This window comes from Coniophora puteana (genome assembly GCF_000271625.1).
Source record: "Coniophora puteana RWD-64-598 SS2 unplaced genomic scaffold CONPUscaffold_10, whole genome shotgun sequence".
In the NCBI taxonomy this organism is placed as follows: domain Eukaryota; kingdom Fungi; phylum Basidiomycota; class Agaricomycetes; order Boletales; family Coniophoraceae; genus Coniophora; species Coniophora puteana.
Window position 1 is genome coordinate 312,246 of NW_006913062.1, and position 25,421 is coordinate 337,666.

General features: G+C 55.3%; 6 protein-coding genes across 6 annotated transcripts; 3 read left to right on the forward strand and 3 right to left on the reverse strand.

Moving 5' to 3' along the window:
• Positions 1-255: 255 nt before the first annotated feature.
• On the forward strand, positions 256-3,041 carry CONPUDRAFT_156201 (YVTN repeat-like/Quino protein amine dehydrogenase; the record flags this gene model as incomplete). The annotated part of the gene is made up of 6 exons (XM_007773088.1): positions 256-1,275; positions 1,336-2,301; positions 2,363-2,419; positions 2,472-2,717; positions 2,775-2,961; positions 3,022-3,041. The coding sequence occupies 6 exons, from the start codon at positions 256-258 to the stop codon at positions 3,039-3,041; spliced, it is 2,496 nt and encodes an 831-aa protein (XP_007771278.1).
• CONPUDRAFT_127715 (aquaporin) lies at positions 3,036-4,464 on the reverse strand (the record flags this gene model as incomplete). The annotated part of the gene is made up of 8 exons (XM_007773089.1): positions 3,036-3,289; positions 3,346-3,472; positions 3,532-3,742; positions 3,801-3,839; positions 3,901-4,095; positions 4,146-4,204; positions 4,258-4,291; positions 4,363-4,464. 8 exons carry the CDS (start codon positions 4,462-4,464, stop codon positions 3,208-3,210), a joined length of 849 nt encoding a protein of 282 aa, XP_007771279.1. The 3' UTR covers positions 3,036-3,207.
• Positions 4,465-5,711: 1,247 nt separating this feature from the next.
• Positions 5,712-10,948, reverse strand: CONPUDRAFT_91722 (endoplasmic reticulum Ca-transporting P-type ATPase; the record flags this gene model as incomplete). The annotated part of the gene is made up of 14 exons (XM_007773090.1): positions 5,712-5,927; positions 5,992-6,244; positions 6,306-6,442; positions 6,507-7,357; positions 7,413-7,530; positions 7,597-7,722; positions 7,797-8,080; positions 8,143-8,299; positions 8,368-8,630; positions 8,701-8,907; positions 8,972-9,311; positions 9,374-9,859; positions 9,922-10,183; positions 10,626-10,948. The coding sequence occupies 14 exons, from the start codon at positions 10,946-10,948 to the stop codon at positions 5,712-5,714; spliced, it is 4,023 nt and encodes a 1,340-aa protein (XP_007771280.1).
• A 4,999-nt stretch (positions 10,949-15,947) lies between these two features.
• Positions 15,948-18,886, forward strand: CONPUDRAFT_167262 (WD40 repeat-like protein; the record flags this gene model as incomplete). The annotated part of the gene is made up of 6 exons (XM_007773091.1): positions 15,948-16,958; positions 17,020-17,961; positions 18,014-18,076; positions 18,143-18,220; positions 18,270-18,466; positions 18,527-18,886. The coding sequence occupies 6 exons, from the start codon at positions 15,948-15,950 to the stop codon at positions 18,654-18,656; spliced, it is 2,421 nt and encodes an 806-aa protein (XP_007771281.1). The 3' UTR covers positions 18,657-18,886.
• Positions 18,887-19,175: 289 nt separating this feature from the next.
• On the reverse strand, positions 19,176-21,268 carry CONPUDRAFT_83703 (uncharacterized protein). The gene is made up of 3 exons (XM_007773092.1): positions 20,709-21,268; positions 20,417-20,608; positions 19,176-20,332 (listed from the first exon to the last, which is right to left on the reverse strand). Exons 1-3 carry the CDS (start codon positions 20,816-20,818, stop codon positions 19,390-19,392), a joined length of 1,245 nt encoding a protein of 414 aa, XP_007771282.1. The 5' UTR covers positions 20,819-21,268; the 3' UTR covers positions 19,176-19,389.
• Positions 21,269-22,338: 1,070 nt separating this feature from the next.
• On the forward strand, positions 22,339-25,419 carry CONPUDRAFT_127721 (copii coat protein). The gene is made up of 8 exons (XM_007773093.1): positions 22,339-22,578; positions 22,645-22,816; positions 22,891-23,185; positions 23,250-23,564; positions 23,621-23,779; positions 23,829-24,068; positions 24,121-24,698; positions 24,754-25,419. Exons 1-8 carry the CDS (start codon positions 22,548-22,550, stop codon positions 25,253-25,255), a joined length of 2,292 nt encoding a protein of 763 aa, XP_007771283.1. The 5' UTR covers positions 22,339-22,547; the 3' UTR covers positions 25,256-25,419.
• Positions 25,420-25,421: the final 2 nt, after the last annotated feature.

The window sequence follows — 25,421 nt, forward strand, 5'->3', positions numbered from 1 at the left end:
CGCAGCCGCGTGCAACGCAGCGCCCAAAACAGTGTCCACGTGTCGAACGATGAAACGTTGAAAGATTGCACGAAAGGAGACTGACGCGGCGGGAAGGTTAGGTGGAGATAGCCGGCTTTTGCCGAGTTTTCTTCATGGTGCGAAGTTGGACCTACACCTCGTGCTCCTGACCCGACACGCGTTTCTACCTCTACGCTATGCACCACCATCAACAGCTAGGGGTACCCACCTTCCTCCTTATCAGAACAGCCACACATGTCCCATGTGTCACGAAGCTCACCTCCGGATGACTCTCGACCATTCGAAGGACACACAGACTCCATCAATGCGATTGGCTACTCTCCCGACGGCCAGTATCTGGTGACTGGATCGAGCGATGGGACCGTATGCTTCTGGGATCCTCACACAGGTACTCAAAGGCATCAGTATATGGCAGCTTATCCAGTCCTCTCCCTTTCGTTCTCTCTATCCGGGCGCCAGCTAGCTGGCATTAGTGCTCAGGAGAACTTACGCGTAGCCCGCGTGTTTGTATTGGACCTGTCAAACGACACGGCTCACGGGATGAAGGCGGAGGTGGATATACTGTACGAGAGCGATAACACACAGGTAGAACGCTCGCATATGGTCACTTTCTCGGCTGATGAGCGACTCGTTGCTGTCATGCTGCCTACTCGCATTATACTCCAACACGCGAGGACAGGGGACGAGATCATGGACGTGGTTCGCATGGAGGGCAATAGTCGCCTTGAATCTCTTCTTGCGTTCATATCTGACGACAACCGACTTCTCTATGCGTATCGCGATGACCTGTCTGATCGCAATGCTCCCTTGAAAGTGCATGTCTTTGACCTGTACACCGAAACAGGAATGGAACTCCGCCTGTCACTAAACCCTTCTCTTTGCCTCATGCCACCTATAGTCTGCTTTCCACTAGCGAATACGATTGCTGGAACACTATCCCAGGGAGGGTTTCAGATCTGGGACATCGACAGAGGGGAGATCCTACACGATCCTTTGCTCGGGCATCTCGACTCGACAACCAGCATCTGCTTCTCACTAGATGGAAAGTGGATTATTGATGGTTCAGAAGCGAAGACTGTATGCGTATGGGATACATCAACAGGAAAGCGACTCTTAGGCCCGTTGAGGCACCCATCACAACATTCGCTCAAGGTGATTGCTTGCTCCCCGCTCAAGGACTATATCGCATGCGTAGACGTTCTCGATGGGGTGCATCTATGGAACATTGCTTCTGAAAAGCTTGTCTTGTCATCTGTATGTGTACTACCCCAACTTGGCACCGCATAATACAAGCAAACTGACGATGCTATCCAGGTGCCAAAAGCCAACGACAATCCGCCTCTAACTATGACAGGCATAACCGAGTCTCTCCATTGGCTTCCAGACGGCAGCCGATTCATCAGCAGTGGTCCGGGAGACGACCATATATGCACATGGGATGCATCGACAGGTAAACAAGTAGGAAAATTTCTGTTCCACGGAGGCTCTCGCATCGGACTCTCCCCCAACGGCGAACTGCTCGCAGTCGGATCTACTCGCATGCTCGGAACCGTCACACTTCTGGACGCGAGCACGGGCGAAGAACACTCTCCTTCACTGATGGAGCCTGGTTCTGCGACCCGAAAACTGGAGTTCTCACCCGACAGTTCTACCCTTGCGATCCTGCTTAGTAAAAGCGACACGCTTCGCATTATGCGTGACGTGTTAGGCAAGCGCAAGCTCGACACCGCGCGCAGTTCGTCGGAGATCGTCGACGTCGTGTTTTCTCCAGATGGCGATCAGTTTGCGTACGCGACCCTGAGCGAGGGCGGCGTCCATATTTGTGACTCGCACACACTACAAGTTACCTTCAGGGTAGCTGCCAAGGAAGCGTTGCATAACCGCTTCTTGTCATTCTCCCCTGATGGTGTCCGCCTTCTGGAATCCTGTAACGAGACGGGTGTGACGCTCTGGAATCTCACCACAAGAGAGAGGCTGTTAGGCATACCAGGCGGAAGGGGCTACAAGAGACAAGCGGCATTCTCTCCAGACGGGCGCTCAGTCGTGCGGAATTGGTCAGTCAACGCTCGGGACGCTGGGGTGGAGATGTTCGACGCAACCAACGGCAAACGGTCATGGAGAACCCAAGAGAAGCAGCTCGTCACAGCGCTTTCGATTGCTCCGGGAGGAGAGCGGATAGTTGTCGGATTCATTGGTGGCATGTTGAAGGTGTACGATGCAGGGACGGGCGAGGCATTGCTTCCTAAGAGCAATCAAGACTCTTCGGAAGAAGTCAGCAACGTGAGTGGTCTTGCTGTATCTGCGTACGCAACTGTTTATGTTCACTTTCCTCGTATCGCAGGAGCGGCAGGCGCGGCGGGTTGTTGGAGCTGACTTTGACGATGATTCCATCATGAACGTGAGTGAAAATATGATCAGATTCTTGGTGTGGAAATCTCATGAACCTTTAGATGCCTGCTACTCTAAGCCGTCCCTCACGCGGGCGCTCTGAATCGGACAGGCGTGGAATGCATCAGCAAGCGCTAAACAAAGGCAAAGGGAAGCAGAAAGTTGATAATGAAGAAGTGAAGTCCGGCATCGTAGCGCGTTTCACCTCACGTTTTAGTCGGGGTGCGTCCAAGCCTCGCGAACCCAATGAAGCACGCCGGCGTTGGCATCGGGCGATCGAGCTCGTAAGCGTTGGACGAGCTACCAACGTAAGTTCAAACTCACTAAGGGGGGTCCATTGCTAAAGCCATCTTCATAGCGTGTAGTTGCCGCGGGAGATCGAGATATCGCTCAGCGAAGAACACGCAGAGAACTTGACTCTGATGTTTCCTCCGGACCTTCGCCACCACCATCGGCGCATGCCTCCGCTCCACGTGCGGGAAGTAGCACGTCAAGAAGTAGCGACGATCTTATGGACACCGTGCGATTCTGCCTTTGTTTTCCGCGTTGTCGGTAAGACGGCATTCGTGATGTCCACCAATGAAGTATTTTGGATTATGATACGTCTCATAGCTACCGCATTATCAGATTGATTAATTAGGCAGTAGGATAGATCAGGGTATGTAGCCATGTAGCCAGCTCGCATGGTGAAAAATTACACACAACAACACAACGAAACCAGCCTTGAAAGTAAACGGAAAGCCCTATATAACCAAAAAATCCTCGAGGTCATCCCCGACGGTACCCATCAATAATGTTCTAAACCATGTCAACTCCTGTCGCAAGTTTGTCCCGCATCGCAGCGCAAGTGTGCGTGTGCTGTTCTCTTACAGTGGCATCCCTACATGAAATAATGGTAAGACAATATGTCGCCTTTGTCAACGCGAAGGAACGTACGGCGTATTGATGACACTGTCTGACCCAGTATAGATCAGCGCATCGTACACGACGCCACCGGCTATGCAGCCCACCATCGGTGCGATTACTGGACACCAAAGCCAGTACTGGTTCCTGAACGTGAATACTGCGCAAGCATCAAACCTCTTGTAAGCACTGAGAAGCTGACACCTGTGAGAAGCGTACCTTCTTTTCCGTATCCTACCATAGCGGTAAACAGCCGAGGACCAAGGTCGCGAGCAGGATTTACCGCATAGCCAGTGTTGAGTCCCATGGCGAGTCCGATACCGATGAAGATGAGGAACAAGGCTAGTGGCAGGAGACCAGGTGGAACAGCGTTGTTCCTTTTATCGATGAAGGCCAGGATGCCTATCATGAGGAGAGCAGACGGCAAGAACTAAGGCAGGGTTGTCAGAGCGTCATGCAAGAGACGTACAAATCAAAGTCTAAGGTACCTCTGAAAAGAAACACCCGACGTTCGACATGTAGTCTGCCTAGCATTACACGAAGGTAAGAGTTGACATCAAGTTAAGGATAGAAAGGATTTTCACTTACGGCATATGTGGCAAATAGACTTCCCGTCTTTGCCACCGTTCGAATAGCGGGTCCACCTTCGAAAGCATTAATTGCATCGCGATAGTTGGCGTACACTATCCCGGCGCCGCAGAAGGCACCCGCTAGCTGAGCAACGCAATAAATAGGCACCTTCTTCCACGGAAAGCGACGTAGAGTAGCCAAAGCAACAGTTACCTGAGATGAGGCGTTAGCTAGCCACGCAACCAAATAATAAGTCGACGTACAGCAGGGTTTATGTGTCCCCCAGAGATACCACCCGCAATCCAAACACCTACTGCAACACCTGCAACGAAAATTAGGACCGGGACACGAACCTCGAAGAGCCCTAGTACGCACCAATAGCTATACCAAAATTTATAGACAAGAAGTCCTGTAGAGGTGTCAGGATCCGCTGTTCCCCAGAAGTAGTAAAACCCTCACTCCTTTTGACGTATCTGACACACTGGCGCTCGACGACAGACCCACTTGACATATGCCACCCACACCGAAAAGAACGAGTGTCATGGTGCCCAAGAACTCCGCCGCTGGCTCGCGGATGCACATCCTAAACGATGGGCAATGAACAAATAGGATCGATATACTGGAAGAAGACATGGCTCATACCTGACCCGCGACCAACGGTTGGGAGCACCAGAGCAGCGTTCGCAGTCCACGATGTCGCTGCTGGATGCTGAGACAGAGACACCGCGCACCGAGCCTGAGTCCAAGGTCATGCCGTCTACAACGGCGACGGCCACGGGCATATCGGCTTTTAGGGAGAGAGACATGCTGGCAGCGCTGAACAGGGGGTGGGGGGACAAGGGAGTGAAGCCTCAGAGGGCACCGCGGCAGGATTTATACGAGGATTTTTTTGCCCTTGCAGGTCATTGGAATGCGAATGTTCTCATCGGCGCACTCGCTCCGATAAGAAGGAGGTAACATACCAGCGGAACTAGGAGAAGCGGTCTATGAAAGACACGTGTTGTTGAGAGCAGGGCGAGTGACGTACGCTTGTGTATCGCCGGTGTTGTTGATCACTGTCAAGAATGACATTAAGCGCACAGAAATGGCTTCCTTGTCGCCAACGCGTAACGTTTATCTCAGGAGATGACCCGGAGCTCACCTCAAGACAAACATTTTCCCGACCTTCGGTTGCCCCATTTCTCAAATGGAATAGCAATTGGTGAGCCATATTTCCAGAACGAAAAAGAAGGAAGCGCTGGTGAGTCAAAAACCAGAACAATGATGCGCGTAAGCGAAATATTAAGGGGCCGCTCGAAGATGCTCAAAGTTTATCACGTCTAGGCGCTGGCACGTTGTGCTGCTGTGTGAACGTGGACCCTTGATGTTGCTTTTGCCACCAATGGCAAACTACGCCAAGCGAGCGCCTAAAACGAAAATCACTTCAAGTAGGTCACGTACGCCTGAAATGACGGATCAACGTACCAATGAAGCTGAAAAGCGGCGAAGAGGCGCACCGCTGGTGGGAACCCTTCGTCAGCTCAAGAGGCTGGGAATATGACCGAAGGCGATAGCACCGACGAGGACGCCGAGGCAGACTTTGCTCTGCAGCGAATGGGTGACTTAAGCATCTCGTCAGAAACAAGTTAACAAGATCGTAACATAAGAACTCTATCGATATGATGATGACCCGGTCCGTCTCGGCACCTACAGTATCAAGCAGTAGTAGCAGTCGCCTAACCAACGCACTGTTAGCACAACCCTCATCTAGACCCCGCCCATTTTATCCAAGCTGATGATCCTTAGTATGATCGCTCACACCTGCATGCTCCGAACCCATAACAGAAAGTCTACTGCGCCTTCTTCTCAGCGGCCGCGTTCTCCTCCTCCATCTGCTTCCGCTCCTTCTCCTCTACCTCGATCTTTCTCCGCGCCTCGCGCCGCTCCCGGCCCCGCGTGACCAGCGGCTTCGGCTCGAGCTCCGCAAACAGGAACTTGCACACCTTCTCGATCACCCAGCAGCCGACAAAGTCGATGACCATCGCGGCCGTCAAGCGCACCTTGAACTGTATCCCGCATCGTTCACGTCAGCAAACAAAATAAGAGCGGGAGGGAATAAAGGAAACGTACAGGATCCGCCATCTCCACAATCTGCAGCCACCTATTGAGCTCAGGCATAAAGTCCGTCGCACCCGAGAACGCGACAGCGCTCGCGCCGACGAGACCGTAATACAGACTCGAGTTCTCCCGAATACCCTCACGGAACGGCCGACCCTGGAAGTTGATCGCAAACGTGGAGACCTGCTGCGAGAGGCCAAGGAGGTAGATGGCCGTGTTCAAAAGCGAGGGCTCGAATTTGGCGTCGAGGTCGATTTCGCCGGGCCTAAAATTGATCGCAGGTTGGTTCAAACAACACACAATGAGCGGGAGAAAGAGAGACATACGGGTCGTAAGAGTGCGACAGGTTCGTGATGTACACGAGCGACACGATGTGCAACGCAAACTGGAACAAGACCGAAAGCAGCACGTAAAAGTTGAAGATATTTCCTAGTGGCCGTTCCCTCGAGAGCTTCTCCACGGGCTAAAGCACAACGCAAACCGAATGAGAACCACACTCGGAAAATCCACAAATAAAGCCGACTCACCTTGGCACGCGAGATACACAAGAAACACACCGACATAAGCATCCCGCTAACCGTAATCTGGTAATCACCAAACTTGATCCCATCGAGATACTGCACACTCAAGCTGTACGCAGTGATCAAACAATTAAGCGCCAGAATCTTGTACATCTGGATCGTCGCCACGAGCGTGCACCGGCCCTGCCTGATAATATGCGCGATCGCCGAAACATGCGACAGCTTCGACGTGAACGGCGCCGCACAGCTCGCGTCCCCGAGCTTGATCTGCGGCACCTCCTCGTCGCCCTCCATGTTCGACAGCGCGTCCGTGATCCCGTTCATATCAAACTTCTCCATCGGATTCTTCCTGCGCGCCTCCGCCAGATTCTCCGCCGCCTTCTTCTGCGCCTCCACCACGTCGGGGTACAGATGCGCGAGCGCCGGCGGCACAGGCGGCGGCACCTGCCCGAACCGTGCCGAGATCTTCAGCTGGCTCTCGTATACCTTCTTGATGCGCTCCAGCCGCTGGTGCTCCGCGATTTTCTGCAGATCCTCCGGCGAGCCGTCCAACAAGGCGACGCCGACGTGCGCCTGCTTCAAGGCGCCGACGTCGTTGGTCCCGTCGCCGGCCATGAGCGTGACATAGCCGAGCGTCTTGAGCGTCGTGAGGATGAACTCCTTCTGTGCTGGCGACACGCGCGCGTACACCCATGTATTCTGCACAAGCGCATTCCACTGTGCCGCGCGCGCCTCGAACTGCTTCATCGCAGCGCCGGTGATACAGATATCGTACTGGTCAAAGAGCGAGGTATCAATCTGGTCTTCGGGGTTCACGGGGATGACCTTGGTTTCGTCCACAGTGCGCCAGACGAGGTCTAGGAACAAAGTAAGTGAGAGGAGGTCATGCACGCTCAGGCGAAGGAAGCTCACCGGCATCATGAGCCGCATTCTCAGCCAAATCCAAAATCAGCGCCTCGCGATCGACAATCTCGACGTCCCTGGCGACGTGCACGGCCGTGAGCGGGTTGTCGCCCGTGATCATAACACACTGCAAACCAAACCGCGCCCTGCTTAGCCCAGGAGACATACCAAAGACAACTAAAAGTCCACATACCCGATGAGACGAATCCGCAAGCATTTTCAGCGCCTCGACCGCATCTGCCTTGAGCGGACAATGGAACACCAAGAACCCCGCAAAATTGAGCCGGCCCTCGACCTCCTCTCTCTGCAGCTTATTGATCTGTGCCATCCATCCCAAATCCCATCAGCTTCACGTTCACACTCCCTCAACGCCTCCAGCCAGAAAGAACGCACCTTGTCCACAGTCAGCCCCTCGACCTCCTTCGTACCCAGCGCAAGCACCCTGCTGCCCCGGCGCGTGTACCACTTGTACGTCTCGTCGTACCACGCCGGCACCTCCGCCAAGAACCCCTTGATCGTCTCGGGCGCGCCCTTGACGGACACCAGGCAGCGGCCGGACGGGAGCGAGGACACGGTAGCCATGCGCTTGAGCGCGGACGAGAACTGGAAGCGCCGGCGGATGATCAGCTTCACATTGTTGTTGGCTGCGCCTGTGCTGGCGGGCGCGACCTGGTCGCCTGTGCGTAACAAAAAAGTGTCAGCGGGGTGCTGATAAGCGAGTGAACGAGAAGAAGCGTACCAGACGACACCTTCCAATCGAGCGCCTCAAGCGTCGTCTTCTCCATCGGATCACCGACAACGGTGCCATCGTCGAGCCTGACCAGCGCATGCGCAGCCGCAAGACAGAGGATCGTCGCCCTGCCCGTCTCCTTCACGTCCACGAGCCTGTGCGGGTCCTTCTCACTGCCAACCACCACGTCAGTTAGTCCCAGCTCGAAGCGCCCGCGGACGCAAGGAATAGCACAACGCACTCGATCCCAACGACGCCCTCCAACACGAGATTCTCCGCCGTAATAGTGCCCGTCTTGTCGAAGCAGCACACGTCGACGCGCCCCGCGTACGGGATGCGGAACGGCTCCGTGCAGAAAATCGCGTACTTGCTCAGCGCGACGAGCGACGCGTTCACGGCCAGCGAGAGCTCCATGGGTAGCTCGGGCGGGACGACGGAGGTGATGATGAGCACGCAATCAAGGAGCAGCTTCGATTTCTTGAGGTCACGCTCGATGCCTATTCAGCCGAGTTAACACGTCAGTCGCCTGCGCGAGGGGAGGGAGAGAGGGAACGAAAGAAGACGCACCCTTGGTCCAGACATACCAACTCGCGGCGATAGCGAAGATGAGGAGGAACCCGATGAACAAGAACGACTCGGCGTTGTTCGCGCTCACGCGCTCCGTCGAGAAAATCATCGTCCTAACCAGCTGGCCCTGCGCCGTGCCGAACCCAGTGCGGAGCACCACACCGAGGCACCCGCCGTCCGGTGTACCCGCCGCCGTCTGACCTTGTCCTTTAAATACGGCGTCAGCCTCGCACCATTTATTTATCAGCATCAAAACAGAAAGGGGACGCACCAGCAGGCGACGCCTGCAACACCTTTGTCCCGCTGAACAGCACCGCGTTCTTATGCGTCGCGTCCACATCGAGCCGTTCGTTGGGGTCCAGCAGCTGAATGCTCTCCTTCAGGAGCGGCGTCGACTCGCCCGAGAGCATCGCCTCGTTCACGATGCACGTGCCCTGGACGAGCAGAATGTCCGCGGGGACGGTCGTCTCGACCTGCAGGCGCGCGACGGAGACGACGTCGCCGGGGAGGAGCTCGTCCGTCTGGAGGGTGACCCATTTGGAGTCGCGGAAGCATTGGATCGGGTACGGCGCTACGGACATGGTGCGGAATTCGGTGAGCGTTTTGAGACGCTGAAGAGATCCTCGCTCGTTAGCATGTGGTGCTCAAGGGAGCGGTGGTGGAGGGAACGCACCTGCCAGACGACGGTGCACTCAAACATGATCAACATAAACAGCGTGAACAAGCTATAATACCAGTACTCGTCCAGGCACCACAGCGCAACACAGAACACCTGGAAGACAAAGAACGGCGCGGTCGCATGCTCGGCAAATAGCTCGGTGAACGAGGGCACGGGGATGTTGAACTCGTTCCCGCCGTACAGCGTCTTGAGCGCCTCAGTGTCCCCAGTCGTCTTGCCCGCCTTGCTGTCCTTGGTAGTCGTGAGCCCCGCGGGCGCGCCGAATGTCGAGAGCGTGGGCATGGCGGTGCACGGGTACGGGAGGCGGGTGAACGAGAGCTCGGGCTGGAGCGAGGCGACGACGTAGGTGTCGCGCTGGTAGTTGAACGTATACGACATGGGGTCCGATGAGCTGCTCTTTTCAAGGGGCACGATTTCGCCCTGGCCGCGGTGGGTGTGTGGGACGAGGCGGACGCAGTCGGCTTCTTGCAGCGAGCGAGCCTGTCGAACGACATCACTTGTTGAGCGGGAAAGGATGGAAGAGTGGATGGATAAGAGCGCACCTTGCGAGTCGTAACCCACGCCTTGGCACCCGCGCTCCATCTCGTGGTCAAAAAGCTGAGGGCATGACCAGCACCGAGCGACACGCAGGCGAGAAAGGTCCACTCCTCGCTCTGGAGCCAGTCGTCGTACTTGATGTAGTATGCATAGGCGAGAAGAGGATAGAGGGAGAGAAAGGGGAGGGTGTAGAGGTGGGTGTACCAGGGTAGTGCGACGTGGAGACTCGCCCGCGCAATCTCGGGCGAGTGCACCGTGATAGACGTCCTTTGTCCTTCGTTAGAAAACTTGCCACCATTCTCAGAGAAAACTGTAGGACATACATTTGTTGGAAAGCTGCTTTGTACTCAGACCAGCAGCAGACCCAGACCCGTTGTTAAGAAAATGAGAAAAAAAAGCAGCGACGTTTGTGAGCGTCGCGGACAATGTCAGAGTCTTCGCAACTGGACGCGTGGAACTCGCCCTCCCCGAAATTTCGGCTTCTCCCTTTTCCGGCCCTGCCTCCCGTCCCGCCTAAAGCAGCCGCGTGACGTGTTCATCCAATCCTTCGAGAACCTTCAACTTTGTTTGATTGGTGTGTACATTAATATCGTACAAAAATGTCGTACAATTGCGTTATAAAGATGGGATTGAAGATAACATCCAAAAAAATCCCTCGAGAGTCCCAGCAGTAACTGACCCCTTTTGAAGCGTACCAAACCAAACCTACGAGTCCAGCGCTCCGTTTCCGTTACAGTAATCCACATTACCTTGCGCAGGGTTGCCCGCCCACTGTATTACATCCGTCAGTTTCACGTCCAAGCACATACAAAGACAAATACGCACAGCAGGGAACGGCACGCCCTTGCCCGACGCCCCAAACACCGCAAACGACAATATAAAGATCATCACCTGCGCGCCACCATCGAGCGCGCCGCCCAGGATATAGTTGTACTTCCTGAACCAGCCCGGGTGGTACCGCCGCAGCCACACCTGCGACACCACGCCGACAATGATGCTCGACAGTATATACGACGACACGCCGGACGTCATCCACGCCGAGTACTGTGGTGGCGTTCAATCGACAGCGAAAACGACGACAAAAACACGGAGGAAGTACGCACCATATAGATGATCGGCAAAATAACCTTATCCACCCTCACAGGCCCGATGTACTTGAATTTCTACCCCAGCCAAACACCCGTCAGCACGCCCCTCCATCGCCCCAGTCTCACTTCAACGGGTGCACTCACAAGACTGATAAGCCACTGAACAGTCGTCGCGGCCAGGCCGATCACCAGACTGAGCGGGATGATATAGTATGGCCCGCCGGGCCCATACAACTCCTTGGCGAGCGACCACGTCACGGCAGCGCTGTTCAAGCTCTGGACGACCTGTCCGCTCCACACGTTCGTGCCCTGTGGCTCGAGCAAGATCTCGCGCTGCGCGTCGACGATCGAGACCATCACCACTACCAGCATAAACAACGCGTAAGCTTACACGAGAGCCGGCGAAGAGAAGATGATGACTGACCGTAGTTAATGATACACCCCAGAATCGTCCCATAGATCTGCGTGAGGAACATCACCCGCGGCGGCACCTTGAGGTACTGCCCGATCTTGAGGTCTCCCGCAAGGTTAATGGATGTCGACACCACATCATGACTCCACATCGAGAACTATCTCCCCTCCTTATCAACACCAGCACTAACACCCAAAGCCAAATCAAGCAAAACGCACATAAAGATTCGCAACCGGCCTCCCGGGGTTCAACGCCCCCGCAACCATCTTCATCAGCTGATTCGTCGCGATCCCATTCCCCATACGCGCGTACAACAGCGTCGAGAACGGCGTGATAAAGCTCCCCAGCAGCAGCGCGACGATATACGACCACCACGGCAGCGTCGTCTGCCCCTTGAGCACCACGATCAGCCCCGCGAAGAACGACAGCGCGAGGAGCGCGAGGTACCAGTACCACGGCGCCTCGTCGTACTTGCGCATCGCGACCCAGTGCGGGTCCTCCTGCGTCCCGTTGTACGCCTGGATGAACGAGTCCTTCACGTACGGACCCCAGAAGAAGATGCAGTGCGCGATGAGCCCGCCGATCTGTGCGTTCGCCCCCCGCCCGCGTCAGCGCCCTCTGTCCGTCTTTTTCGTAGTAGCGGAGGGATGATACGTACAGCGAGGTTGTTCGTCAGGTTCAGCCACGCGTTCGAGCCCGTCAGCGCGGGCAGGCCGACCTGGTCGAGCGCGGTCTGGTTCAGCAGCGAGTCGGACCCGAACACCGCTAGCTGGTCGTAGATCGAGCCGTTGGACGAGAAGAGCGACGTCGAGAGGATCGGGAAGTCCAGGCTCTGTGTTGTTCAATTTTGTGAATATGAACACCCCGTTGATACAGAAGAGAAAGAGAGGGCGCACGTTCCACGTGTTGGTATAGTAAATGACCATGATGATAATGTAGCAGAAGAAGTATCCGATCCACGAGTTCGCTACGGACGCCCCGTCAGCCTCATACGAGTTCAAGGGATGAAGACGACATACCTTGCTGAACCAACGGCAAACTCATGAACACCCTATCCAACGGTTATTAGCCCCTGTATACACCACACCAACCAATAGAAAAACAAACTCACGAAGTAATATACTGCCAATCCAAACTGATGCTCAGCAGCCCCAGGCCCTCGTTCGCATCGCCGCCTCCGAAGAGGTTCGTGAATATATCCTGCGTGCGCGGACTGGCGCGCTGCGAGGCGAGGCAGAAGATGTTGAACCCGTTGAGCAGCGGGAAGATATACGAGGGGAAGGGCTCCCAGAGGAAGAGGATCGTGAATGCTGTCCAGAAGAGCTTGAGGCGCTTGTAGTTCGTCGCAGAGTCAAAGTGCATCGCTGTTAAGAGAAAGAGGATGATGACGTTAGAATGGTGCCAGTCTAGAGCGGATGTGGAGGGCAGACGGACCTTGGAAGATGCTGATCGTCGGGAGGTTCTGTATACGAGACATGAGCAAAACGCAAAGGCCAGGGAAGAGAGCGAGATACGCACAGCCCAGTACACCATCTCACTCGGGTAGACCGTGAGTGGGCGCAACAACCCAACCAAGCCCATCCTGCAGATTCAGAACCAAATTTGAAATTAGCCCTCGGTGACTCTCGCAAAGGCGTTTCAACAGGAACAGAAACGCACCCAAAGCAAGCAGTCGAGAACGTGGCAAGCACGGCCGTCGTCGCCGACGGGTTCGTATCATAATACAGCTAACCCACACATTAGGTTAATCCCAGCCACAAGAAAGGAAAGATCGACACGCACCCGCTGCACCGCAAAGTTCTGCACCGCGCTGCTCCCGTACGACGCCGTGGCTGCGATGAGCGCGCTGACGACGTGCTCCTTGATCTTAAACTCGCCCGGGTTGACGAAGTCGACGGCGCCCGCGAAGCGCTCGAAGCGCGTGCCTTCGACCGAACTGCGGGTGGGCAGGAAGCGCGCCCACGCGACGCCGACGGTGTAGATGAGCAGGAGGAGGAAGACTGTCGACACCACTACTTGGAACGGCTTGAAGACGTAGATCTGCACACGTCGTCAGTTCCATTTCTCGATCCATGCTGAGAGATAAGGGTGAGGGGGACGGAGCGTACCATACACAACGCAGCTCCCAATCCCGCAAACACCGTGCCCAGCAAAAGCGACCGAAACGTCAACGCGGGGTCCCCGTCGTCTCTCACGTCCACGAGGAAGCGCGACACGTCTAGGCCAGTCTCGATGACGGGCTCGCCATTGACGAGCAGCACGTCTGTGTCGTCCGCAGCGAGCTGGCCCTTGATCGAGTCTGCGATGGACACGCCGTCGGCGGCGTGCCCGACCTCCTTATCACCCGCGGCGTGGTGTTTAGCATCTACCTTTTCATCGACGTAGGCGTCGTCCGATGTGGAGTTGGCGTACGGCGCCATTTCCTCCCTCTCCTTCTCGAGGGGCGTGTCGAGGGGCGCGGGGCTTGCCATTGCGCTGTGTCCTGGTCGGGCCTACTACGTGCGCTTACTGAGGCGCTGGTGGACGATGGGGAACCGAGGAGCAAGAGAGTTCACCCGACCCTTCCCTGTCGCATATTATACTCTTCGAAACCCCTCGCATTGGGTCGTGGCGCAATTACTGCATCGAAACTAGGAAGGGAAGAATCACGGGTTGTTGGCTTGGATGGCGGTCTGGTCCCTCGCTCGCGCGATAACGACATAGCGTGCCCGTAGAGCGCAATCGCAAAATCCCATTCGGCGGGCGGGGGAATGCATTAGGTGACAAGGGGCCTATAGACGTCTTCCGTCTTGCCCGCTTTGTTGAGCGTGTCCATGTGGTGTGTTGCCTCATCAGCGAAGAAGAACGAGCAAGAAGGGAAAAGATCGCATAGCCTGGTTATCCTCGGCGAAGAGGTGGAGTTGGGCCGAGACGACGAGACTTTGTCTCCACCTAGAAACTGTCCAAGTTGTTTTCAAATGTTGGAAATATGCTGCTGCTCGCTCGTGATAAGAGGCAGCTGCAAAGTGGAAACATCTTGCAATTGGTTGTGTTGCCAGCAAAAGAAGAAGAGTCGCGCGACATGTCAAGACCCGATCCGACTCTATATTTAGCCATCAGCCCCTGTCTTCATGTTCTTCATGCTAGATTCTCATCAGCGAGCACGCTATATAACGCCAGACGGAATATGAAACTCTTTGGGGCCAGGGTGCAAAGTTGCACATGGTGCGTCAAACCGCCACTTGTACAGAGGCTGATGAGGGTCTCACTTTGGCAGTGGGAGGCATACTGTAGATAAGCCGTCTCCAAGCAGCCCGGCCAAGGACACATATGGCGGTAAAGTACTCCGTGAAAAACCATGTACCAGCGAGATCGGGCGAACGTCCATAACGACTGAATGGGAAGAGGCTTGGTGATATATCTATCATGGACTTGGGTTGATTCTATAAACGTAGACCTAGCTCTCAATAACTTCTCACCACTGCATCTTCGACCTTGCTTCGACCTTCCACCATATGCATGGCGCACGCGGAGAGACAGGCAGAATACGACATCATTCTTGCTACATAGCGGCACAAGCTCGCCGAAAAGCCGCGCGCATGGCTCCAGGAACACAGCCAGACCGCCGAATATTTTTTCCCCCGCCATCAACTACTGCTTATTGGTACGGCCCGCCATGGTACGTCCAGGTACGACCGGCAATTTCCACGGTCAGCGCTGCACGCACGGATCTAATGAAACCTTCAGGCGCGTCCAAGACGCCGGTAACGTTCGCTCATGAACCATAAAAATCAATCAAACGATTTTGAGGCGCTAGGTAACGCGCCCCCTCTGGGAGCCAAGGCACAGTGAATGAGGTACAGAAATCGCGATAGAGAGAATTTAGAAGATGTGCTAGGCACCAAATTTTAGCTAGGCTTCAAGATCGCAACATCGTAGCATCAACCACGGAGACCTTGTAGAAATGTACTGCTCGCTACCTAATATTTAGAGCACGAAAGGAAAAATAAACGGAGAGGGAAAGACCAGTCAGAGTCTGTCAGACGCCAGCTCACAGCATGCAGGCATAATATACGGAACATATATTCACGCAGTTTCACAGTGAGACATTAAAATATGGGGCACTAGTAGATATAGGCACGCGCTCTAAAGCGGCCCCAGCTTGAAGCTTAAATTCAAGGTGGGGAAGCCGACGAGCATCGCTCAGCAATCGCTCAGTGCCCTCGACTGTATAATCTATGTACTGATCTGGTCAAAACTCGAGTCTCTCGTAGCGTATCTCGTTTAATAAGTTATAAATCACCCGATCCAAAAGACTGACAAGATAAAGCCTAAGTATAAACCGACACGCATCGCTGGTGGCTCCCAAACAAATGCATTTGACATACCGCCGGCAACTGCCGAGCCCTTTTCTGCGGCGAGAAACTGGACCCACACATGTTCGAGTTTAGCCAACGCATGCTCTTCATCCGCGTCATGCACCACCTTCGAGGACATTCAAGGCTATCGCAGAATCTCTTCACACTCTTCGCGGTAGAAGTAGCCTCTTTCTATGGCTAGCAAGCCCAAAACCCCTTCGGAGGCCCAACCATTCAGCGGATACAAAGGCAACGTCAGCTGCATCGAGTACTCCCCTGACGGCCAAATCATCGCAACAGGCTGCTCAGATGGCATTATACAACTATGGAATGCTCGCACAGGATCCTTATCTTGGGAGTTCAAGCCTTCTGAACCCGTATACTCCCTTGCGTTCGCTCATTCAGGACGACGGCTTGCCGCCATCTGCGCAATGCCGCGTGCTGGAGTTGCCCATGTTTTCATGTGGAGCTTAGGCGATGAAGCTGAAGGCAATTCGAGCTGCAGGGATCTGAAGACTTCGTACGACACCGACGGAAGAGCTGCATCAGGGGCGCATATAGTTACGTTCTCGTCGGACGACAAGCACGTCGCCGTCCTCATGCCTACTCTCGTGGCCTTGCAGGACGCACTGACTGGGAGCATGACCCACGAGCTGTTCCGAGCGAACAAGAGTTGTCGCCTCGAGTCTCTGTTGGCCTTTACTGCTGCAAATCGCAAGGTTCTCTTTGCGCACCGCGAACGCTCCCGTTCTGGTCTTTTGCACGTCCGGAGCTTCGACCTAGTTTCAAAAGAACAGGAGAATCTGGAGCTCTCCTTACCTCCTTCTTCGCTTCTTCGACCTCCGCTTGCCAGCTCTTATGATGGAACCGTGGTTGCGGGAGCCTTGTCTCACGACGGTATCCTGGTTTGGGACACCGAAACAGGCAGCCTACTGCATGGGCCTCTCCGTGGACAAACTGACACAACAACTTGCATTTGCTTTTTGCTAAACGGGAAGTGGATTGTCGGCAGGTCTTCCGACAAATACATATGTGTATGGGATTCCTCAACGGACGAACCAGCTTTCGGTCCCTTGAAGCACCGCTCGCAGCGCTCAGTAACGGCAGTGGCTTGCTCACCCGTCGGGGATCACGTCGTGTGCGTCGATGATGACAATAGCATACACGTATGGGACATCCCCGAGGAAAAGTCGATTTTGTCATCCGTTCGTGTATTTTATTGTTCTCTGACTCTGCAACATCGCTGATGAGCTTTTGACAACGCAGGTGCCAGATAATGGAGACCATAGGTCTCCGCTCCTGCACTCCACTTACGCCAGAGTCAAGTCCATTCTCTGGTTCCCCGACGGCAGCCATTTCATTAGCAGCAGCGAAGATGATTACATCGTCACTTGGGATGCATATACGGGCAAACAAGTCCGCGAGTTCTTGTTCCCAGGAGGCTCTCATATAGCCTTGTCCACAGACGGCGCCTTCTTGGCGGTTGGTTCCCTCCGCAAGCCCGGAAAGGTCGTCCTTCTGGACGTCAAGACCGGCGAAGAACAAGCTTCTCTGCTAGAAATTCAAAGCAAAACGCGCAGGATAGAATTCTCCCCGGATAACTCGACACTAGCGATCCTTATGGAGGAAAGTAACTCACTCGAACTGATTTGTAATGTTTTTGACCAGCACCATCGCAAGGTCGAGAAAATCCAAAGCGCGGAGCCAGTCATAGACGTCGCTTTCTCTCCAGATGGGGAGCGCTTCGCCTACGCGACTCTGGGCAACGGCGGCATCTTCGTCTGCGCTCTCGGCACGAGAGTCGTTACCATGCACTTCCCAACACACCTCTCTTCTCCCGCCCAATCCCTGGTATTCTCCCCAGATGGCCGTCTGCTTCTCGGTTGTTTGGATTTAAATACAGTTACCCTTTGGGACCTTGCGACGACCCAGCCTATTCTCCACGTCCCGCGGAAACCTACGCGGAACACTATGGCCGCGTTCTCACCTGATGGCATCGCGATCCTACTCGACTGGAGAGACAACGAGCACCGCTCGGGTGTTGAGATGTTTTCAGTAGCCAGCGGCGAGCGCCTGTGGCGCATGGCTCAGGCGTCGGACGTCAGCGCGTTTGCGTTCTCGCCTGGAGGAGACAAGATCGTTGTTGGATTTAAGCCTGGTTCGCTGAGCGTCTACGATGCTCAAACAGGCCGGGCGATCCTTCCAAAAGTGAGTAGCTGCTGATGTATTTTATGGGTGGGACATGACTGATTGCTTGCAGAAACGCGTCAGAGCAGCAGAAGCCACGAAGAATGTGGGTAAAGAAGGTCGCGAAAACAGAGTGGTGCGAGTTATTATCGATATACCTCTGCTCGTCTTTGCTGATGGAAATTCGTGCTTGTTGCTGTAGAAATCGCGACGGTCACGTCCTGATCAGCAAAGGAGAGCCGCTGGCCTGGATGACTTGGATGAAGACTCAATCCTGAATGTAAATTTCTCCAGCTTTTTGCCTTATTGGAGGGTTAATCACTCTTCAGCTTCCTGCAGCGTCAAACCTTGCTGGCTCAGGACGCTCTCCATCAAATGGGAGGCAAAACCTATCGGATGGCAACCCACGGGGATTTAATAAAGCGTTTCACTTCCCGCCTTTCGCAAACCATATCACCCTTCCATTCTGGCCAGCATACTCGCCGCTGGCCGCAGGCTATCAGACTCATCGGCGTTGCTCGGTCCCGTAATGTAATCATTTTCATGGCCTGCCAACGTACGGGGATTGAGCTGACATATTTTGTAGCGCGTGGCCGCCGCAGGTACGCGAGGAAATAAACCTGAACGAGAAGACGAAAGCTCGTCAGCCTCATCTAGCCCGTCACCTGCGGAATCCACTCGCACATCCTCCCCGCGCAATGTTGCTGGTGCTGTAGACTTTAGCATCCCGGATGCTCATGGGGAACAGAGTAGCACGTCCAGCGACAGCGGCTGTTTCGACGCGATATTCTATTGTTTGTGCTTGCCGCGTTGCCGGTGAGGCAGACTCAGTGGATATGTGCTATCGTACACGTATGTATGCATGTTATGCATAATCCGTGTTTGCATGTGCGCCGAGGGAAACTCCTTGCCTACTGGTGGAATTAAAGTCCGCCTGCTCATCCGCAGACATCTACATGAGGAGAAGGTTCATGCGTTGATGGCAGTGGAGAATGGGTTCGTTATCATGGAATAACAAATCACATTTTTAGCTTTACCAAGGTAATAAAACCAGGCCACATGCTGTTCACGCATCGAGCAGAAGTGGTAATATGCTCCCGACATCCACGGAAACGAGACTTCAAGGTACCACATACCTGCTTTGACGCCCTCAATAAAATACATCTGGGAAGCGCCAAGCGCTTGACCATCGGCACGCCAAAGTTGCATGCAAGAGACCACAATGAGATTGTTCCGTTATATAGTACAGATGACCACGAAAGCAAAAAATGACAAGACAACAAGCCGAAACAAAACACAAATGCGTGAAAGCAAAACGGACGAACACAGGCGCCAGCGCAGAAACCTTGCATCCCCTTCCCACGCACCTCCGCACCCCTCCCCACGCACCTACACTATCGCATGCTCAGCGCCCCGCAGAGCCAACCCATCTCATTGTGGGCACTGACGTCACCACCCCTCCGCATCATCACCCCGTGACCACCTCGCGTCCCGCGCCTCGCGCGAAGATCGGTCCCGGTGGCGCCTCCCCGGACTCAGATCGCAGTCTTCCCGCAGCCGCTTGCGCCCTCGCGTGTCGAACGGGCTGCGTCCAAGAACCGGGGTGTCTGCTGGGAGTGGGACCGTGTTGGTCTCGACGAACAGCCCTGGTGCGGCACCACCACCACCACCACCACCAGTGGAAGGCGAGAAAGGAAGTGGCGGGATGTATGGGGTTCCGGGGGACGGTGGTCGCAGAGATGGATCGTCGAGGATGTGTAGTGGAAGTAGCGGTATGTACGAATCGAGCGGCTCGTCTGAAGTTGGCGGTATGTATGGCGCATCCTCTGATAGGAGTGGCGGGATATACGGGTCCCCCTCGGATGGCAACGGTGGGATGAACGGCGTACCTGTCGTTTGCAAAGGCGGTGGGATATACGGGAACTCGGGCATCGACGTTGGCAACGTTGAGGAATCCAAAGGCGGCGGAGGGAGCGTGGTTGTGTTCTCTGGGACGGTGGATCGCCAACGCTCGATGTCTTGCCAGACGCTGCTGCTGGCGGGCGGGAGAATTTTGTCGTTGTCCGTAGGTTGCGTCGGAGGCAGGTATTCGTATGTGTCGTTCGACAAAGGACCCGGTTCCGGGATGAATGGCGTGCCAGGCACCGGCAGCTTGCTGATGAGCGCTGTCATCTCCTCTAGCACAGAGATCGGATACAGGTACGAGCGAGGTTGATGTGGCCGGCGAGCGTGTAGTTGCCCGGATTGGCGATGATTTTGTGAGCGTTGTGGGGGGTAAGAATGTGCGAGGGAACCCTCCCATTCGACGGGGTAGAATATAAAGCGCGCGGGGGCAACACCCGCCCCAGTGGGACCCAAACTTGAAACTGGGGCATCGCGCCCAAAATAGCGTCTAGAGCAAAGAGAAATGAACAATGGCGTAGGTACGCGTGAGTCTAGGCGTGCTAAGCGACATTATGACGAAGGTGGTACGCACCCATCAACCTTCTTGGTCTGTGGAGCAACCGCAGCAAGACCGGGGGTGGGGAGCGTGTCGGTGGTCGCCGCCGAGCCAGATCCTTCGCCTTCTGGCGCGCACGCATCTCTGGGGTGCCTTCCTCCCGTCCCCGCTCCGGCGCCGGTAGATGAGGGCAGGTAAACTGGATCATTTGGGAAGAAACTCTCGGGTCTAACGGGCCGGATCAGCCGGTGCCGAATGCCGGTGAACAGAAGACAGGAGCTTTGAGTCAGAACCAATCAGACGTGCCAGTAGCGAGGGGTAAACTCACGAAAGGGGAGGTGGACTGGTCGATAGCCCGCGCAGAGGAACGTCGTCGAGTGCATCGAGCACTGGACAGTCGTAGAAGCCGGGGTCTACTGGGTCGTCGACAAAGAACATGGGGCGTTGATCGCCAGGTACACGAGGCACGGAGGCTGCCGAACACAGGACGCGTGTGCGCGTACTGGTATACGATCAGAAATCAGGGAGCGTCGCGCTTGTTGGGCGGGACAGAAAGACGAAAGCCAACAGAGATGAGAGGAAAGCGGTGGGTGGTTGAGTCGTATCGTCCCTCCACCGCCGCGTTATATAGGGGACAATCGTGCAGAAAGACGATCCCAGCTCGCAACCGCGTTTGACACCCAACAAAGTCGTGAGAAGAGGCGCGGAGGCTCTAGCCACTGCGTATAGATGACCTTCCGATTCAGGTCGTGATCCTCCGCAAAAAAGAGGGGGCGCCTTGGCCACCGCGCTACGGAACAGGCAGGAGGTCAAACCATGCCGACTGTGCCGCTTCCTGTTGGAACGCCGTAAGCGCCCGCTGAGTGTGCTGTATAGATCCGGAGCCTCATGTTGGCGTTCATCTTCAGAAGATACGATCGCATGTAAGAAAACGCGGACCGATAAGGAAGTTCATCCAGAGAGCATCCAGCGCTAGAGCATCGGAGATGCAGGCTAACGGCGACTAGTTGCTGTTAATAGACAGCGAATGAACGCGGCGTTTAGGTCTGGATTGTAATAATAGAGCTGAGGCAGAGTCTTTGTGGGTGCTCAAGATCATATTGAGCGCCTGTTCTGACAGATTGGTAGTATTGCGACACAAAGCAAGGCGAGATGCCATACGATGGGCGGCTTCCATACTATTAAGACAATGCGGAGTATTTCGTTGGATATGAAAGCCAGACAGACGCCTAGTCGAAGACATTCGCCGAATAGGTTGGTAGACGCGCATGTTCGTCGCGTGCTTGTATGCTGTGCCAAGCAACGTGAATCTGACCTTGATGAGCTCAAACCATACTCGTCAAAAGACCCAGAAATACACAATAAACAGGTCTACCTGTTTCTACGAACCTGCATAGAGCTCCGGCAGACGCGTCGCATTTGCTCACCATCGACGGGGCGCCGATGGCGAATTGTAGCGACGGTGGCGTTGCGCCAGGGAGCCTGCTCAATCTCGGGGTGCAAGTTTGCAACGAGGCAAAAAAGAGAAGGCTACGCCGAAGAAGTCGCCCTTGAGCCCGCTAAAGCACTGTATCAGGAACCTTCCAGAAGACGCGCGTCAAAACCTGCGCTAGGGGGTGAGAAGTCGCAGACAGCGCCAACGAGCAGCCTCGAGTAGAGCATAGCATCACAAATTGACAGGGAAATGTGATCAGAGAACACCAGAACTCGCTGAGTAAGATGCAAAACTTAGGCGTCAAAATGGTGGTTCCTGGTTTGCAGCTGGTTCCGTGGCTGGTTTGTTCCTGGAGGTACCCCAAAGACGGGCGTAACCTAGGCGTGGCGTCTCTCGAGAAAACCAGGGTGTATAGTCTAAGGACACGTCAAGCCCACGTTGCCAGAGTAGTGCACAGGAGGCTACAGGAGGGGGTGACGGAGGCGTTAGGTGAAGTTCAACACGATGACGCTTGCGCAATTAGCAAACGTCCTCGCTTGGGACTTGTTGACAGTTGTTTGTTCTGCCTCCCCGCCGGATTTTGCGAACACGTCGTCGCGCACAGCCAGGACGCATACAATTACTCCCTCCCCCGACGCCCTCGTTTTCGTCTCTTCTTTCTCTATTTTTCTATTTCCTGGATAGTGTCAGGGACACTCGCGTGCATACACAAGGACCAACTTCTCTTGAACGATGAACTTTGAAGACGTCGAGGATCGGGATGGTCAGTCTCATGTCAACTGATAGCAGCACGCTGCCCCATTCTGACCTTGCTTGTTCTTGTGATCAGGCGTTAGGTTGTCGTGGAATGTCTGGCCGTCATCTCGCATAGAGGCGACGCGTACCGTCGTGCCTATCTCGGCGCTCTACACTCCTCTCAAGCAACGCGAAGATCTGCCCCCAGTCATGTACGAGCCCGTGACGTGCAAGCCCCCTTGCCGTGCCATCCTCAACCCCTACTGGTGCGTCTTCCATTCCCGTTGATTTTGGAAACCATGCTCTAACTGTAGGTTTATGTCCACAACCGCGCATACAGCCAAATCGACGTCCGGGGCAAGCTGTGGATATGTCCCTTCTGTCTCTCGCGCAATGCCTTCCCGCCGCACTACAAGGACATCTCCAACACGAACCTTCCCGCGGAGCTCCTCCCCAAATACACAACCATCGAGTACACGCTCTCGCGCCCTGCCCCGGTCCCGCCCATCTTCCTCTTCGTCGTGGACACGTGCCTCGACGAAGACGACCTCAAGGCGCTCCGCGATGCTCTTGTTGTGTCCCTCAGCCTTCTCCCTCCGTATGCCCTCGTCGGTCTCATCACCTTTGGTACCATGGTACGCTTTGCCGCCCCCTCCCTCTCACTCAGCCCACCTTCTCTAACACGGTGTCGTTCCGCAGACCCAGGTACATGAGCTCGGCTACGAGCACTGCTCCAAGTCCTACGTCTTCCGTGGCGGCAAAGAGTACTCTTCCAAGCAGATCCAGGACATGCTCGGTCTCAGCACCGCTGCCCGTGCTGCCCCACGCCCTGGCCAGCCGATGCCCCAACAAGCGTTTGGCGCCGCGCGCTTCCTCCTCCCCGTACAGCAGTGCGAGTTCCAGCTGACGGGCATCCTCGAAGCGCTCGCGCGTGACCCGTGGCCTGTTGCGAACGACAAGCGTGCGCTGCGTTGCACGGGCGGAGCCTTGAGCGTTGCTGTGGGCTTGTTGGAGGTGAGCAGTGTCTATCGCGTATTACGCTATTTAAGGTGCTGATGCATGGTAATCAGACGACATTCCCCAACACCGGTGCCCGGATTATGCTGTTTGCTGGTGGACCCGCTACCGAAGGCCCGGGTCAGGTCGTGTCCAACGAGCTCAAGGAGCCTATCCGGTCTCATCACGATATCGAGCGTGACAGCGTGAAGCACTACAAGCGTGCCATCAAGGTCAGCTCCCTTTTCCATTGATCCTTTCCCTTTTCTAATACCCTTATAGTTCTACGAAGGTCTTGCCAAACGTGCCTCTGGTAACGGCCACACTATCGATCTGTTTGCCGGCTGTCTCGACCAGGTCGGTCTGCTCGAGATGAAGTCGCTGCCCAACTCGACAAATGGCGCGATGGTACTTTCTGACTCGTTCGCGACGTCCATCTTCAAGCAAAGTTTCCTACGCCTGTTCAACAAGGACGAGCAGGACTTCCTTCAGATGGGCTTCAACGCCACATTCGATGTTCAGGTGCGTTCTCGCATATGTTTCTTCTATTGATCACGATGCTGATTCCTTGTAGACGACGAAGGAACTGCGCGTCTCAGGTCTCATCGGCCACGCCATCTCCGCTGGAAAGAAGTCTGCTTGCGTCGGCGAGACCGAGATTGGTATCGGCCAAACGTCTGCTTGGAAGATTAACAACATCACCCCACGCACGTCCGCCGCCGTCTACTTCGAAGTCGTCACCCCTGCAGGGCAAGCCCTCCCGCCAGGCTCGCGCGGGCTCATCCAGTTCGTGACGCACTACCAGCATGCGTCCGGACAGCAGCGCCTGCGTGTGACGACGATCGCGCGCAACTTCGCGGAAGCGGGCTCGCCCTCGATCGCGGCGTCGTTCGACCAGGAGGCGTCGGCGGTGCTCATGGCGCGCATCGCGGTGTTCAAGGCGGAGATCGATGACTCGCCCGACGTGCTGCGCTGGCTGGACCGCATGCTGATCCGGCTGTGCCAGAAGTTCGCGGACTACAGGAAGGAGGACCCGGCGAGCTTCAGGCTGAGCGACAATTTCAGCATTTATCCGCAGTTTATGTTCCATCTCCGCCGGAGTCAGTTCTTGCAGGTGTTTAACAATTCGCCAGACGAGACTGCGTTCTATAGGTGCGTTATCTTGTTTGACCTGATATGGGGCCCATGCTGATGTCGCGACCGATAGACATATCCTGAACGAGGAAGACGTGAACAACTCGCTGATTGCCATCCAGCCGACGCTCATGTCGTACACGTTCGACGTCCCGCCGCAGCCCGTCCTGCTCGACTCCGTCTCCATCAAACCCGACGTTATCCTGCTGCTCGACACGTTCTTCCACATCCTCATCTTCCACGGCGAGACCGTCGCGCAGTGGCGCAAGGCGGGCTACCAGGAGCAGGAAGGGTACGAGAACTTCAAGGAGCTGCTCGAGGCGCCCGTCGCGGACGCGCAGGACCTGCTCGGGGACCGGTTCCCGATCCCGCGCTACATCGTGTGCGACCAGGGCGGCTCGCAGGCGCGGTTCCTGCTCAGCAAGCTGAACCCGAGCACGACGCACATGAGCACGGGCATGTACGGGAGCGCGGCGGGGCAGGGCGCGGGGCAGGCGATTTTCACGGACGATGTGAGCTTGCAGGTGTTTATGGAGCATTTGAAGAGGCTGGCGGTGGGTGCGCAGACGAATTAGAGGTGGGGATGTGGGGTAATGGGCTCGTGGTTGGTGATGACGATTTGGGACGATAAAATGATGAGGGTGTTCGTGCGTGCACGACGTGGGCCGCTATGTTTTGATTGGAGATGTCTTTTTCCTAGCTTATTATTCTTGTTCATTCATCGTATTTTGGTGTTCGCTT

Coding starts and splice junctions, on each gene's coding strand:
- CONPUDRAFT_127721 (XM_007773093.1), top strand. CDS start 22,548: ATGAACTTTGAAGACGTCGAGGATCGGGATG. Junction 22,579..22,644: donor AGACGTCGAGGATCGGGATG/GTCAGTCTCATG, acceptor TCTTGTGATCAG/GCGTTAGGTTGTCGTGGAAT. Junction 24,069..24,120: donor ACGCCACATTCGATGTTCAG/GTGCGTTCTCGC, acceptor GATTCCTTGTAG/ACGACGAAGGAACTGCGCGT.
- CONPUDRAFT_83703 (XM_007773092.1), bottom strand. CDS start 20,818: ATGTTCTTTGTCGACGACCCAGTAGACCCCGGCTTCTACGACTGTCCA. Junction 20,609..20,708: donor ACCAGTCCACCTCCCCTTTC/GTGAGTTTACCC, acceptor CCGGCCCGTTAG/ACCCGAGAGTTTCTTCCCAA. Junction 20,333..20,416: donor CAGACCAAGAAGGTTGATGG/GTGCGTACCACC, acceptor TCTTTGCTCTAG/ACGCTATTTTGGGCGCGATG.